Here is a 17,399-nt window from a genome sequence, read left to right on the forward strand (position 1 = left end):
CTGGAAATTTCTTCCATAGAAATATCCATGCGATTCGATGATGATTAAAACTGGAGGTTTACTGTTTCAAGTTGTTTCTACGGATCCACCTGTCCGACTAGGCTTTTGAGCTGAAAGGGCTCATTCCGACACCGACCGGTTTCAACGGATATAATTCATAGCTACACTGGTAGTGAGAAATACTGGGGATGAAGCCGGCGTTCACTATTCCGGCATGGAAATTCCTCATGTTGGGACACTTTCTAATCCACTTACCCGCATGATATTTTCAATCCCAGTTAGACTTATCTTCCAATGTTGAGCATTAGTGTGGTAAAAAGCGGGAATAGATATGTGCCGGAAAACCATTCGATCTTAATTAGTAACTGAAATATTGAGCGCAATAACAGCAATATCACCCATTCATTTGTAGGTGCACAGATAGAGTTGGATGAATCATAACCTGTGATAAATGAAGGAATTGTCTCATTTCCCAGACTCATTTGCTTTGTAAAGTTCTGTATGGCCAAATCTATTCATAAATTTTCCAGTATTTTTTTAATTTTCGGGAAACATCCGGGAAACTGAATAACGGTAGAAGTACGTTGCAAATACGCACACCACATGCTCAGCATCGAGAACTGAGACCGCGAGTAAAAAAACTTGACGAGCATTTCCTGCTGTTACGGTTAGAATGGATAATTTTCAATTACGGTATGTCCAAAACCGAATCACGGACACGGTCGAAATTTTGTGGGACTAAACACAGTTAAGCTGTCTACACACTGTTGCAAACTCAATAAAACAATTGGTTTTGGTCTTAACGTCACATGGGCACTAAATTCATAACCCCCAACATCCCTACTTACTTCTATTACCGTGTGACATTTCTTCGTAAACTTCGTAAAAATTGCAAATTTTTACGGCGTATAAAAAATGGTCTAAAACCCTAGTACATGTACCATAGTCTCTGGTGCATATCAAACAAAGAGGAATTGTCTTCAAAGCTTTACTTCATAGTGCGTGATGCGAACCCAACAATTATGGTATAAATACTCGGGAATGCGTTTGGTTTAGTGGCCTAAAAGGTAACCTTGAAAGTGGGAATTACCGCGAGATGTTTGTTCATAACTGCAATTAGAGCTCTTTTCCTTGGCCAAGAGAAAGATGAGTCCTATTGTAATCAACTTGGATCGCAAGAGAGACGGATTTTATTGTCGTCGTTGGGAGTGATGTGATGGGCCAACGAGCCCGGATGAACTACAGAGGTGTGGTAGATTCAGGGTCGATGTCCATCGTACGGGTCAAGAGGAACATCCCCTCGTGCAGTGAACACCACCTGTTCCTACCCAGCACGACCTTCCAACACCGAGTTACCTGGGCACCTACCGCATTCCAACCATGAAAATTTCGGTCCAACACAGATAGACCACGTCGCCAGTAGCCTCAGGTGGTGTGGCCCGATTAATGGAACACGTGTGAACGCGGATCACGCCTTTGTTTGTTACTGTTTCTAACTGCGCTTTCCAGGGGTGCATAAGATGCGCGCAATTTGTTAGAGCATTGAGAAGCTGTCGGGATCTGATATTAAGCAAACGCACCTTTCGAACGGTACGTCTTCTGATGTCGGATTTCGTTCGATGGGCGTTCCGCTTGTGGACCGTCGCAACCAACTAAGCAGTGGATCTCAAGCGTCAACGTCCAGTTTGACGCCAACAATTTCTTTGGGAACATAGAACTGCTAACCACATTTCAGAGAAGTTCGAAAATTGTGCCGGCACTGTACGAACACGCAAGAACTACTTTGTTCCTGTGCATTCGCATTCATTGGTGAACTAACCTTGAACCGGGCATACAGACACTTGGCGTAAGGGTAAACTAGTGATACTCGTTGAACTGGTTGCCGGAATTACGCAAGACTGATCGCGCTTCCAAATGCTCTTCAATGGCAAACCTTGTATCTCGGTTTCTGCTTTCAGCAGTTGTAGAAACGCTTGTCGCAAGTCTTACAGATTTATTGTAGAGTTGATTTCGACCCAACAGACAGCATTTTGTATTCTGTCGAAAAACCTGTTTCCAACCACCCAAGTAAGTTTGAATTATTTGATGTATTACAATTCACGTGTTAATGGCTCTGCATAAATACCCTGTCACCTAGGTAACGCTTTTTCCGGGTAACAAGCGTCTATTGATGAAATAAATTGATCGGAGGAGACTAAGGCAGCCTGAATTATGATGAATGGTTGCTGTTTTTTCAAACTTGGGTTTTCCTCCATGGAAAAACCCGGCTGTCTGATTAGAGTAGACGAATCCACATAAGTTGGGGAAGGATTTTGTACTTTCAGGAAACCTGACAGTCATCCCTTGGCAAAACGTTTCACTCTGAAATGGGCGTCCAAAATGTGTATTCACCTGCATTTTGTAGGTCTGTTAGGGACAACCAAGCTACTTTGTACATCTGGATTTTTCTCGAGTACACAAAGAAAAATTGCGTTTCCGCCATGATATGAAACATCTGACACTGGTTCATAAGGTGGATCGCCAGCAGCATTTGTTGCTTTTCTACCGTGGAAGTGTTCATAGTATAAATTAATTCTTTGATTTGTTTACGGGAATAACTTGTCCACACAGTTGCTTGCGACCCGTTACACCCACACCAGCGGATCATTAGTGATCTGGGTAATCTAAAGTGTGCTTCGTGCCGGGGCAAAATTTGAAAACCGTATGAAGGGTGTAAAAAGCTGAAACAGACAAAGTTTAGTCGGTGGCCGTCACACAGTGAGGCAGTTACATCCTATATCCCATGCGAAAGTTGCACATGTGGCTATCAAAACTCACTACGGGTCACTGCGATCAGCCGTCTGTAAGCTTGATACTGATCTACAGAACACGCTTTTTTGAGAACAATAAAGAATTTGTACTGCGCTAAGGTCAGATCTATCGTCGGCCTAGCTCAGCTCACCCTCGCCCACGCACATCGGCATGCAAAAATCGTAGGTTTATTCAATTTGATTCATCTACACTTTGAATCCATCCTTTGAGTGATTGTGAATGAATTTATCATATGTTGTGACGTGTGTGTCAAACAAACCTGGGTGGCGTTATGGAGGCCACATCACTTGGCTAGTGTATTTAATGAGGAAGAACATATAGAGTTACATTATGTTTTCATATCTCTGTCTATAGTTCCGTCAAATTTTCGCAGTTAATAGTATCGTTGTAAACCCCTTCATGTTGGATTATTTTTATACGGAGTTTGTCATCATTGAGAACAGCGAACACTAGAGCGCGTACATTAATTCCGGATAACAGTACGACAGAGCAGTAAAACTGGCAATGTGGAATTGGACTCCAAGTGTATTTGAAAGGAATCGCCTCAGGCAATTCTCAAGAAAATATTTGTATTCACTGTCGGGGACGTTTCAATATATTTCAGTGACATGGGCTTCAAATGCAACAACGAGGTAAAGTTGTAGGCTGAATTGTCACATTCCTTCTAAGCTGTACTGTCTGTAAATCTTGAAAAGTTCACTTCAAGTTCTGATGATGATATCGAAATTCAATAAACGCATGTTTCTAAAACCAACCATAACCAGTGTGAGGTATTTACGTTAGAGGGGCGAGGGAATCACTTGTGTTGTGTTGTTCCCTAGAGTCGCACGCCTACAAAATCTGGCGGATAGCGTGGTTCATTTTGTGACTTGTTTTGTTGGCATTCTGAGGATTTCGGTATACCTCGAGCAACATTTATATGTGATACGGAGATGGCATGACGGATTTGATAGCTTGTGACATACTTCATACGAATCGCAGTCCTACTACTGGTGAAAGGAAGAAGGCACTTCGCTGCGGAGTTATTTATTAGAAAATGCCAACTGACCAGTTACAGACTATTGGACAGGGAAGCAAGACTCTCATATGCATCTTGTTTACAAAAACTGAACATTCATCTTCTCTTGAAAGCATCTTCCTGAACTTTCCTGGATATTCATTGACTGTTGCTCGAATCCAAGCAAATGCTACAAAGCGACTCCACAAATTCCGCAATAGATCTCCCTTTTCAAGAGACGCAAAGCGAATTTACAAGAAAACATACTGCTCGCGTGCCTCCACATCAGCTGTATCACCGCTACGCTAATAGGGTTCATCTGGTCCTATGTTCATATTATGGAGACACCCATTCACTATATTCACCAGACTGACAACATCCGGCAACGTTTTATCGGATTCGCTCCTTTTGGCGTACTAGATTTTATAGTTCATATCGTCGAAGTATGCTGTTATTCCGAAGATTGATTCGTACGTATGTTGAATGACCCACCCATGTGCAGCCTGAGTGGGTGTTGTGACTCCAGAGAAGCTTATTTTCCTCAAGCGAATTCGCGGGACAGAGCATGCCTTTGGGTGGTAGCTAGGCTACCGAATGTCTTTCAAGCTTAAATTGCGTCACTAGAATTTTACTGTCTGTTGTTTATTCCGCCAGAGTTTTGAGATTGAGACGGTGGAATTATCGATGCTTAACTAGGTGCTTAGGTTAGTCCTCCGTCAAACTAATTCCAGTTATATCGCTTGAATCTCTTCGATAGCACTTTTAAAAATTATTCAAGCAACTGCCTACTGGTTTATCTATCGAGAAACAAAGTTTGTAGTAAGACGTGATTTCTGAGTTTTCTTTAAAGCTGGATGTACAAAGGGTTTAACTGAATTCTGAGTACATGCTAGCCTCCAATTTGTTGGAACTCGTGGTATTTTCGATCAATTTTCGTGCTTGGCGTCTTCGAAATAATGGTTGTGACATTGACCAATAAGCTACAAGTCAAAACAGACGTCAAAACAGACCAAAGAAATTTGTCTTTTCCCTTGTTTCTGGCCTTTATTACAGTCACACAGAGATAGAAAGTAGACGAGTAACGGTAGGTACAAAAATGGCTGGGCAGCTAAGGTATGGATTATGCTTATCTCTTAAAGATAACAATGATATTATCACCTGATCAACTAAAGGGTAGGTATTTTGGAGGTTCACCAACATACTAGTGCTAATTCAAAGATGTGTCAGTTGAAGCTACTCATGGGTGTTTGCAATCAAGTTTTTTAATCTGCTTGACGGCTTCGCTCATTTGTTTCTGTCTTCTCAATTCGTTCGTTTTATTGGACTTTCAGTCCGATACATATGAAGAAAGAGTTCTATGCAACAGAGCACTTATCATCGTTAATGGAAAACTTAAATTAGTGAAAGCTGTGAAACTTGGAAGGTTATGAGGAGTGGGCCAACCAAACAATTTCCAGTTATACAGGTTGGACTATTCTGGTGGAAAATATATTTGCACTTTTGACAAGTGTCAGCGTATAGCGTTGACAATATTTGACATCACTATTCCGATCGAAGTATCTCTGATTTCCCCCTTGAATTATAAAGAAATCCTGAAGTGATGACCGTAGCTAGCAGATGTGAGGTAACTGCTAAACGAAGTACTACAGAACGCCTATATTTCCCTAAGTTTTGGTGGCATTACATCTCTTGAGATTGTAGGCCGTGGCATCCGATAACTGAATTACGACTTCCCCAGCCAGATCTTCAAACTGTTGAACGACGATCGGACAATAATGCGCAGCAAAGCCAGCTTGAAGCAATCGTATCGGTGGATGGGTTAACGAACATCAATCTAGAAATATGGTTACTGTTGCTTTAAAAAGTAATCGAATGTCTGCAAGCCTGATGGAGCTCGCGGCCAAACTCAATATTTCGCGATGAGTTCTGTCGGGATCATCTAAAGCGCGCGAACTGGTGAAAATATCCAACCGGTTACTTTCACACTAGCTGGGTTTAGAAAACAAACTAATAGGTAGCACAAACCGACTGCAAGTGAGTCCACACATTCCTTCAGCGATGTTTGATCAGATTCCAGTAAGAATAGGAGGATGCTTTTCCTTGAAGTGCATTCACGAACGCAGAAGTATAAACGACACCGATTCGCTATCGATCGAAATGGACACTTTAAGTGCCATGCGATTTCTCTATCTACACCCGAAAAGGCACAATATTCGCCTTTTTTCCTATAATACCAGTCAGAAAACCATATCTCCAAAGGACGCGTGAAGGATATGGTTAGTCCTGAGGAACGGGAATCAGGGCCAACTGCACGCTCGCATTCGAGCGATACTTGGTATTTATGAAGTCCTCCGTGAGGATCGTCAAAAGTTGGGAATATCAGTTAATTGCTGCACAGTATTAAATTCTTAACGATATCATTTGGGTTGAAATTAGAAATCAATTCAATGCGCAGAGCAAATCGAGACGTTGTTTGCGGAGATGTTCCACCCTAGATTTGTTCTGATAAAGAAGCAGTATTCTAGATAATACCAGAGTGCCTTACTGTGCTCCTAAAATCAAACTTACCGGAGAGGATGTGGTATTGTGGAAGTAAAGAACATATTAATAACTAATTGTGTCATACACTGCTCCTTGATAGTATCAGGGAAGTCATTACCGTGGGGCGGTAGTCAGGAGGAATAGGATATTCAATAGTAATAATTTCTAATACTGTATGTTATCGATCTTGTTAATGGGTTGAAATATTGGTATCTGTGGTGTGTGTACTGGTGTTTGATCAGATGATGGTTGATCTGTTCGCCGAGCTTGGCATTTGGCGTCGATCTACGAACATGAACAGAAAAACTGATAGATGTTTCAAGCAATAGTGAAATTATCTGATGAACCCTATGGTGGATGAACGCAAGATTCAAAAAGATAGACACTAACTTTTTCCGTAGTGAAAGAGAATTTCATCGTTGAGCGCCTCGCATAAACAATCAGGCAAACTGGCGATAAATGTGGAGATGAAGAGGAAAAACCACAACAGTATTCAGCCATTCAATGTAAAGAAAATCCCCAACACTTGCATCCGATGGCGCAAAAATGTTGATTTTGGTTGAACGCTGTTCGTTACCATTGTTACTGATTATCCATTGGTGCGCGCATGAAACTTTGCTGTTGGTTCTTGAAAAACGCCAAAATTCACTGGGCTTTAGTCGTGTGGATTGGATCAACGTATGCTGCAGTTCATACGTAATCCCTTTTCCTCATTAAACAAATAAATACACAAGGGTGGTTTAGCTGACATCGACGGCAATGAATCCTAACCAAGTCATCACTGAAGTGAACAATATCAAACTGAATATAAGGCGTCCTAGCTTTCCGATAGGTATCAGTGAGCTGTATTTTGAAGGCCTTCTTTTCAACTAGGCTGTATAGCATTGTAATACCAACTCATATGTAGCCCATCAAAAGGCATTTTAAATATTCGAATGCGCTTCTTATGCAGTGATGTGTGGTTTAATCAAATTACCCAGCTATGTTTTGGTGGACTCGAATTGTTTTACCGTTGTCTCCTTGTAAAAAAACAGGCCTTGCTGACCCAGCCGCTGCTTTTGCATCTTTGTTCGCCGTTGTGCTGACAGTTTTGATTCGAACTTTATTTATACTTGTCCGCTACTGTTTTGATGCCTCACGACTTGAGAACCCAAGCATGACTGAATGTGTCTGTGATCTCACAGACACCTATGAACTCGTTTAGACAACACTTATTTAGTTAACCCATTAACAAAATCACAACACATTCAGCGGGTTGTTTCGCCTGGGTTATGGGCTGAAGTTGCACGCCAAGGTACGCGTGACTGTGTGGACACGTGTGGACGCATGGTTACTTGTCAGATCGTCTGACAGTATTGTGGCAAAAAGTTGGTCCAACTGGGTTATCCCCTTTTTATATACTTTAAGAGAATCATAAAAATGGGAGTTGGGTTGATTTTTTTTATTCTGTAGGTGCCAAGTTGACTTTTAGTGACCATGATCTAAATAGATTATTTCGGCTTTATCTGTACTCTATTTACAGACTACATTAGGGCTAATATTACTATAGAGCGACACTTATTGCATCGAAAGCACTCAACCAGTAAATGACAAAACAAGTTGTGTCCCCATAGTACACTCTGGGAACTGCGGTTTAGCGCTGGGAACCCGTAGACAAGTACTCGTGTAAAAAGTCAAACGGCACGCATGACGTCCGAAAATTGGGATGCATTTAAATAAATTCCGCCTACTGCATGCTCCATCGGAGAGGTGCAACATTATGACAACCATTTCCGTTGGTTTATTTTTACCCACACATGCATTGTGACGAAATCAGGCACACATACAGGACGTAGCTGCATACATCAGCGACAGACAACATCTCGGTAAGCATATAACTGGCACCTACACAGAGCCTATCTGCTCTCTGGCACGAGCTCGGTCACAACACCATACTGACACGCATCACAGTAACAACCAAAGCCTCAGCCCTTGTATGTACCTGACCGGTCCGGTTCCGCAAATCGGCTGATCAGCGGACTCCATAACCTTACGAGCTCCTCGCCCTATTGATTCGTGCAACGCGCAGACCACTCGTGACTGTGCGAATGTTGAGTACCAGAGTCCTGCCCCTGACGGTGCTTTTATTCAAGTATTCATCGGGTGTTAAAAGTTAAATTTCCCTGTATCAATTAAACATACTCAGCAGACAGGTGAAGTCTGTGTATTAGGTTGAAACTTGCCTAAATAGGTTGAATAGACTTGTTTGTAATTTGGTAGTTTCGACATTCGGGGATAGAACCCAATGCTAGTGAATAGTTTTGCGGTTAAAAAAGGATGTAGCCAAACATGATATTGGTCGGTAGATCCAGCTACAGTTTTAATTTAGTCATAGAGATCCAAGGGATATCAAATAAAGTGTGCTTAGTAGATAATGTTTGGAGTTAGCGGATTAAATCAAGCCCAGAAGCTTTGCTCACTGGATTCCTTGGCTCTTATTAGCTACTGTTCTTCGGCTGTGATCAGGCTCTTATTGATTTTGCCCGCAATTTTTTTTGCTCCGCTCATCACCTAGAAGGTGAGACGTGGTAGTTAATCTGAGCAGAGCTCTTGCTTTGTCTGCATAGTCCGATTTGTCCATGATGCCTACCATGCTTCCTTCATCCGCAATGATTTCATCTTCCCCCAAAATTCTTCTGAGGTTCCTTTTCCTTGTTTGAGATTAGGTTGAAAGTTCTGCTTCGTGTGAAGGAAGGAATGGGATGATGCGGAATCCGAATCAATCAACTGGGCGACCCAAAACACAAGCAGAACAATTACATACACACATACATACATCAGTTAAACGCACATACTAAATGCAACTTGATAGTCCGAATTCTCTGTAACAGAAGGGACTTCTCAAGTGACATTGCTAGGCAACCACAGTTTGGTCAGCATTTCAGTGACTAATGTATGCACGTCTGTCTCCACCGAGGTTTCTGATCAACGGACAAACTGCTTCCTCTTTTGAAATTTAGACGTCTGACAGTGGTTGATTTTGATATTTTTGGTCCAACTGATTGTTATTCTGAAAGATTTTCTATCTTCTGATGCTGTAAATGGATAAATGCTTGTGGGACAGACCCCCGACTGCCTGCGAACCGCAAAATCAAACATTGCTGTAGCTATACTGTTTTCAAAATATGTTGTGATCCGTGCTAGCTTTATCAAATTCGCCGTCCTCTAGTTTCCTCAACTAATTGATTCCATCCAGGCTAATTCAGCTGATGCCTTATTTATAGAGGAAGGAAGTGACAGCAAAAAAAACTCAGTTTTTTTAATAGAACGAAGGAAAATTTTACTTAGTTTGAAATAGAAAATGGTTACTATGTGCGATGGCGTACACTTCTGTGAAAAACTACCTCCCGGGTCTCATTCGCGGTAGAGTGAGGCTGATGAGAATCCGACCCAGATAACTGATCAAAAATCACTGCGATCTGAGGTGCTGTTGCAAGTTTGTCTATATTTAAAAGGCCTGTCTAACTGCCTGGCACATAGGACAAGTGGTCTTAGAAAGAAGTTTAAGTAAATGAGTGTGGTATGAATTCTTTCGTTATTGTTAACTAAAACATGTTACTTCGGTCAGGGATTATTCAGTGGGAAAGCTATCATCCTCTGGGAGATTTGGAAATTGATGTGTAAGGAAAGAAACCCAGCGAAGCAACAAGGGAAACACCGTACATAAAGGAGAGGAAGAATTTGTTCTGAATCAGAACTACAGAGAACTTGATGTGTAGCGTTGTTAAATCGGAACGAATGCATGTTGACCGACCAATTCACCTTACTCACTTGACCAGTTGTCTAATCACTGCTCGCGGTTCAGATGCAGCCAGCCAATATGTCACCAGTTTATTTGCATGGAATAAGCGATTAATGGCTGAGTCTGAGCAAAAAGAAAGAAATAGAATAGAAGCATCTGTGAGAACTATCGGGGTTGGTTGGCGGAGCGATGGTCGTCCAGCAAACAGATTGTTCACTGTAACCAATCATCGATAATTTTCATAATGCACATTCCACTGTTTGAGTAACCATTTGGTTAGATTGGATATCCCCTGCATATAAAAACGAACTTAATTCTGAAGTCAAACTGATGGGGTGTGTGGCATACGTTTGCGTCAAGTAATCATATGAGATGGATGCAGTAGGCAAGCAAATCTTATTTGGAGCCGATTAATGCGGATCTTGCTTCAACCGGACACTTATAAATCAGTTGGTGGGCGTTTCTGTAAAGGCTGATAATTAGGTCAGTCATTGTATTTTTCTTCTTCAGCACAGGGACGTCTTAACTACATTCCAGCATTGAGTTTTATACTAAAACAATAGCTCATTTGAATAATCGTGACTTCGTTGAGAATATCACCACACCCTATTAGCAATAATGGTGGTAGGCTGTTACGGACCGTTGCGTATGCATTATTGTACATTTCTGCCGATATGATGTTTTCTGTGGTTTTATGTACATCAAAAAGAGCATCATTCAGATTCGAAGATTTTTATTGATGATCCGTATGTTGGGGATAAATTACGCCTTGATTGACCGATAACGCGATTGTGGACCGACCGTGAGAGTGAACTCTTTCAGGGAGCCTAGTTTGAAGACATTAGTGTAGTACAGCGCAGCTGCTGGGCCTAACATTTCACGACTGTACATACAGAGGAGATGAATTAGCGCAACTTTTGACTCCAGGTGAATGTCTTCCAACAGTTCAACGTTCAGTTTGGTGCAGCCTATGGGCGCCTTCTTATCTTTCTTACCACACGGAATGCACATTTTATCCAGATTTGTTTGAAGTGAAAAGACGGCCCATACTCAGATAAAATAGCTTTTGGATTGGTGACACATATCGAATACAATAAGTACACGACTGATTTCTAGTGAAAGATCCGGGTCATTGGTGGCGAGTACTTGATGGTGGAATAAGTCTTTCTCATGCTGTAAGCGCTGTTCGATGAATATCATTTCGTTTCTGACTTGTATGAAATATTTATCCAGATGCGTCATCGATTTTATACAAATTGCAGCTGCTTGAAGCATCGGTGGCCCCGGGTCTTGTTGATAGTGACCAAATTAACTCATCTAGAGAACAAAATCCATAAGGCGCGCACCCGTATAGCTTGCATATAGCTAGTGTTGGTGAGGCGGTGATAGTACTGACGGCGGAGGCATGCAAGTAGTATGTTTTCTTGTAAATTCGCTTTGCGTCTCTTGAAAAGGGAGATCTATTGCGGAATTTGTGGAGTCGCTTTGTAGCATTTGCTTGGATTCGAGCAACAGTCAATGAATATCCAGGAAAGTTCAGGAAGATGCTTTCAAGAGAAGATGAATGTTCAGTTTTTGTAAACAAGATGCATATGAGAGTCTTGCTTCCCTGTCCAATAGTCTGTAACTGGTCAGTTGGCATTTTCTAATAAATAACTCCGCAGCGAAGTGCCTTCTTCCTTTCACCAGTAGTAGGACTGCGATTCGTATGAAGTATGTCACAAGCTATCAAATCCGTCATGCCATCTCCGTATCACATATAAATGTTGCTCGAGGTATACCGAAATCCTCAGAATGCCAACAAAACAAGTCACAAAATGAACCACGCTATCCGCCAGATTTTGTAGGCGTGCGACTCTAGGGAACAACACAACACAAGTGATTCCCTCGCCCCTCTAACGTAAATACCTCACACTGGTTATGGTTGGTTTTAGAAACATGCGTTTATTGAATTTCGATATCATCATCAGAACTTGAAGTGAACTTTTCAAGATTTACAGACAGTACAGCTTAGAAGGAATGTGACAATTCAGCCTACAACTTTACCTCGTTGTTGCATTTGAAGCCCATGTCACTAAAATATATTGAAACGTCCCCGACAGTGAATACAAATATTTTCTTGAGAATTGCCTGAGGGGATTTCTCTCAAACATATTTTGTGCTTTTGTGTCGGCCATGCGCTACATGTCTGCTCTTTCCGTGTTTACAGCAAAATCATTGTGTACCGCTGTTAACAAGTGGATTAACATTTCAAATAGGAGGATTTGTGGAGCAGATCCAGACTTTTTTCCAAGTGATCTCTCATTCTTCGTCTCCTTTTGGTTTCCTGTACCCATAATGTGTTACGTATTCCCTCCGAATCAGCTTGCAAACGGTGTCTACTTTTATTTCGATTTCCATGCCTGAGAAGGCTTTTAGTACCTGATATTTATGATACATTTTGACAGTCCGGAGCTTATTGCAACCACACCATTCCAGCTGACCCGAATGGCGGTGCATTTTTAGATCTCATCATGTCTGTTGAAATTAACTCTTCGAAACAAGTAGCGACCACTACGCGATTCACCGTTTTGAAAGGGAAGATGGTTAACGCTATATGGAACGCATTCCGTGATATACTTTAGATATTTTGCTTTTCTAACAGCTTATGACACTAAGCTCCATTTGGCTCTTAACTGCGCGTTGTCTTTCGATCGACTCTTTTATTCTTATGACTCTGCTTGGCCGTGAGGTGATCTGCTGGTACAGTGCCTAGCAAATCCAACTAAGTACCTTTTTGAACTGGCAACTTTAAACCTATTTCAATCCTCAAACGTAAATAAAGATAACACTGTGTTTTAGGAAGCCACTGAATCGCTCTAAAGAAAGTCTGCATCAGAAGTAGTTTTTTGACTTTTAAGATGCTAGTTCTCCTATCTTGCTCAGTTGTTCGTGTCAGTTCACTACCACTAAATAACGCGCCCTACCTCTTAGTCCTTGAAAACCGGGTCCCCGAATGTAAGGAAAGTCCACTAGTTAAATGTCATGTCGTCATGCAGTCACACAATTATTTTTGAAGACATGCACATGGTACTCATCTGTTTTAGATCCGTCGATATATTCTGAATGAATTTCTCATGCGCCGACTGGTAACCGCATATCTAGGCATCTTTGTGGCCAGAATGTCTCACATATTCGTCCCACTGCTCTTGGTCCGATCGATGATATGGTCTTCGCAGAAGCGCGACTACAACGTGAAACGTAGGGTAACAACGAATGGTTTGGATATATGGGTACCTGTATTGGTGGGACTCAGCCCTTGTTGACAACCTGGGCAGGTGGTCGGCTTAAATGAGTTGTGTGCGATCGGATGAGAAGTGAATGAGGCGTAAACTGGAATAATTTACACAGATTCCACAATTCGGTTAAATACCGCGTAGAATTAATGGTGAAAAGAGCCATGAATTCATGTGTGATTCAGCTGGGGTTAACATAGGTTCGTTTTTGGGCTAAAATAATAAGGTCATCCATTCGGTTTTACCATCAGATTAACGTGGCACATAGCTGGGTCTCTCGTTTTGATATTCAAGTAGGTTATAAGTTCAGGCAGTTTGACGAAAATTCAGAGACGACGCCTGCCTGATGACCGCCAAGAAGGTCGAATCCGTTCTTGCGCTGTCGAAGTTTTTTGGCAATATTGTGAGTAGTGTGTTGCACCTATACAAGGCTAACCATGTTTTATTTTTAAAACTATGCGAAATCCACTCGGATGAATTTGTGTTTTGATGCATACAAAATGAACCCTAGTTGGGTGTGTAGTTGACACCACGACATTTTAGTTGTTTTGTTAAATAGTTGGATCTTCATTTGTGCAGCCAGGTGCTACGTGAACGCTGGAATTTAGACGAAATGGTCGGTCAGATTGAAAATGACAAAAGGACGCCCATGGGTTACGGCAGAATACAATATCGAGGTAAGTAAAGTGATATCGCCATGATACCGTAATAGTTTTTTTACCTGCGCTGATAAAACTGCACTGATTCCCCGACATTTTTAACTCCCTGAAGGACAGAAAACGTTTGAATGGATAACATCACTTTCGACCTGTCATGCTACTAGTGGGATACTGGATTATCACCATGTAAAAACAGATCATTTATACATTATCGCTTGACAACTTAGTAGGTCTGAATCTCAGCAAAATGTCATTTACAGGTGAGCGCAGCAGTCAGTGGGAGCTGAAAAGCATCATTCGACTGCGTTGGAAAAATAGGCCGCGTATTGACTTATCCAATTCTTCATACTACTCGCGCCTGGAGAAACTTTACTCGCAGGAAAACCCTCGGTTTGCTGCGCGGGCGCCCGGGCTTCTACTCTTGATCGATAATTTGATTGAAAGTGTGGGTTTAATAGGAACCGTCGACATCGGTACTAGCTGGATTTAAACTGCCCCACGTGTTGTTTGGGTTGATATCATCAATGACGATACAGATATATGTAATGACGATGCTGTACGATTCGCTTAATGAGTGCGCTTAACTGCTGAGTTCCGAGTTTATTCATAAATGGATCTCTGAGAACTGGACCTGAAGAAAACTTCATTGCAACCATACTGAACATAGCGTGTACAAAGTGTGATGTTCGTGGTAAACGGTGCATGATCTCAAAACAGAACACATGAGGGTTTTTGGATTTTAGGCTATTGAACTGGTTGAACAGGCTCATGGATCATAATTTGTTGGTGCGCACGGACTGACCTAAAAAGTTCATGGCAAACCTCAATGGTTACTCAAAGGTGGTTCCCCCAGAAAACAGGATGCTGGAGTACTTTCTTCGTAACCGTACCTTGCATAGTGCTTATACTATTCCGTTATAGCAGCAAACCCCTGGAGGTGGATGAATTCACCAGTTTCCAGATTTCTTACTACAGGATCTACCCAGGGGCGAATGCCCCTTTTAAAGGAATGACCTGGCATTTTACGGTTGGCTGCCAACTCCTTGAGAAGTATGCCGACTTCAGCGAACAAACCAACGACCATCATTATAAACTGTTATTCAAGATTCTGCTGGTGCGAGCCAGATATTGCCATTGACAGAATATACGACCGAACATGAGATTACACAATGTCACTGGTTTTGTGGCTAATAGATCCGGTAAGCTGCTGAAGATTAGGTTGATTCAAGGCTGTGTAGTTCATAACACAATAAAAGACTTGTTATGATGTGATGTGGTGAAGCTGGTTAGGGTTCCTTGGCTCCATTGGGCAGTTAGAGAAGTCATAGTGGCGCGCAGCCTTCCGGCAGTAATGAAGAAAAAATAATCGTGCCGCTATCAAATCGAATGTAAAAAATTTTGAGTATCACATCATTCCAGAAGATCCGCATTCATGTCAATGTCAGTTCATGCTCATCGAGCCGATCTGGAACCGAGGAGCTGCCAGAAGCAGTGAAAATTGAAATATTTGCTTCATTGTTTCTGTCAGTCGACACACTTTACCTGTTATTTATCAGGTAGCCAAATTAAACTAAACTAAAGTTTAACAAATTGAATTAAATTATCGAAAAATAAACGGAAACAGAATGTAGGATGATTCTTCGATGACGCAGACGTCGTCTTCAGGCTAACAACAGGTAGCTGTACAAATTTCAACAGCAGTTTAACATCATTTTGAGACTCTTCGGCCAAGTATTTTCAAAGGTCCCCACTCGCATATTTTCCGCCTAGTATTGTTGCATTGCAGCCGTTTGTGAAGAGTTGAACAAGCGAGCATACTGAGTAACTACATGGTTGGTTTATTTTGACTGACAGCCAACAAAATCTATGCAAAAGGGCGAGCCCAGCACAGATATGGACTGATCGAAGGAGCACATAACGGTGTACCCCTCCTGGATAAGGATCAATACACGGGACTAAGGATCCAAATGATGTGAACATGATCAAGCCGGATGTACAGCTTGAAGCCACTAAGCAAGCGCGAGTGACGAAGGGTTTTCTGCCAGAAGCGGCTTTGTCGATCTAGCACTAACATGACTCGAGAAAATGGACTGTTCTAATGGGGCTGATAACTATGCACGCCCTTTTATACACAGTAAAGTTGACGCATCTCCCAACAAGCATATCTTCTTTCGTAGGCCATCAAAAACAGTTTCATTTACGCGGTTCTTGTTCGTAAATGAATCGTTTGCATACATTTTTAATAGGTTCAGTTGTTGCACGCCACTGTATGGAGATGGATATTTGGAACAATCGTGTTGGTGAGGAAATCTAGATATTTTCTTAAGCATGACTTCAGTAAATTAGCTGCACTTGCTAGCCCTGCTGGCGAAGTTAACTCCAACTTCTCAGGTACAAATTCAGAACTACTTTTGATGGAATTAACGCTCAAAGAATTGGCAGCCAATAAAAGGAACTCATTGCGGTGCTCTCAGGGGAAGAGAATGTTGACAAAGGTAATCCGGTCATAAGCTTCAATTCTGCCGTGTATTGCATTTTTGTGATTCGAAAGAATTGAATACAGTCACAGTTGGATGTGCTTCTGCACGTAGTAAATGTTAAGAAATGATTAGGTGACATAGAAGGCGAAGCAAAGAGGTACCAACCAGTTTTGGATATTTTTCTAATAAATGTATTACTCCGTATACCAAGTATTCTTGTGGGACTTTGAATGGCGGATGAGTTTGTCTTCCATCAAGCAATAAATTCTGAAAGAATTTCTGAAGTCGTTGAGGTATAAATACCGTCAATCCGTTATTTTACACCAGATTATGCATTTTAGCGTTACATTTGCCAAGTTCTTCTTAAGTCCATTCCCTCACGCCAGACGAAGAGTGATCATGTGCACTGAGTGGCGCGAATCTATAATTTCGTACGAGGCTACATGTCTGCAAAAAGACCAAAGTATCGTCTATACTTCAAGAGGTTGAAAAATGATACTGGCAAAATTTTTCCAAAGAATAATTTGGCGCATATCCTAGATGAAGTGGATTCTTTCCCAGACGAGCTTCTTTGAATGAAAAACTAGACAGGTCGCTCTACTCTGACGTCTATTTAGGAGTTTCAAAATGCGAAAGATAGTCTTTATTGTTAGTTCGTTAGACCAGTGCTTATCAATGGCGACCGAAGACTAACGCTTGAAAACTCCACTGTACCACACTTGTTTTTCTGAACTTTGTTGACAGCCGCTGGCTCTGCATGAGTAGATCTACGTCATAGCAGAACGGTGATGTGAGCGATATTCCTCTACCAACAATTTGACAGATTTTCAACTTATTTTTGAAACCAATACTTAA

General features: G+C 41.6%; 1 protein-coding gene across 1 annotated transcript in view; it reads right to left on the minus strand.

Moving 5' to 3' along the window:
* Window positions 1-17,399, minus strand: part of T265_03523 (hypothetical protein) — a gene marked incomplete at both ends in the record, with an annotated part of 54,114 nt that overhangs the window by 9,415 nt on the left and 27,300 nt on the right. Inside the window, one exon of the mRNA XM_009168035.1 lies at window positions 10,160-10,253. Within this exon, the coding sequence (XP_009166299.1) occupies window positions 10,160-10,253 (94 nt within the window). The remainder of the gene's footprint in view (window positions 1-10,159; window positions 10,254-17,399) is intronic.

This window comes from Opisthorchis viverrini, assembly GCF_000715545.1.
Source record: "Opisthorchis viverrini unplaced genomic scaffold opera_v5_51, whole genome shotgun sequence".
NCBI lineage: Eukaryota > Metazoa > Platyhelminthes > Trematoda > Opisthorchiida > Opisthorchiidae > Opisthorchis > Opisthorchis viverrini.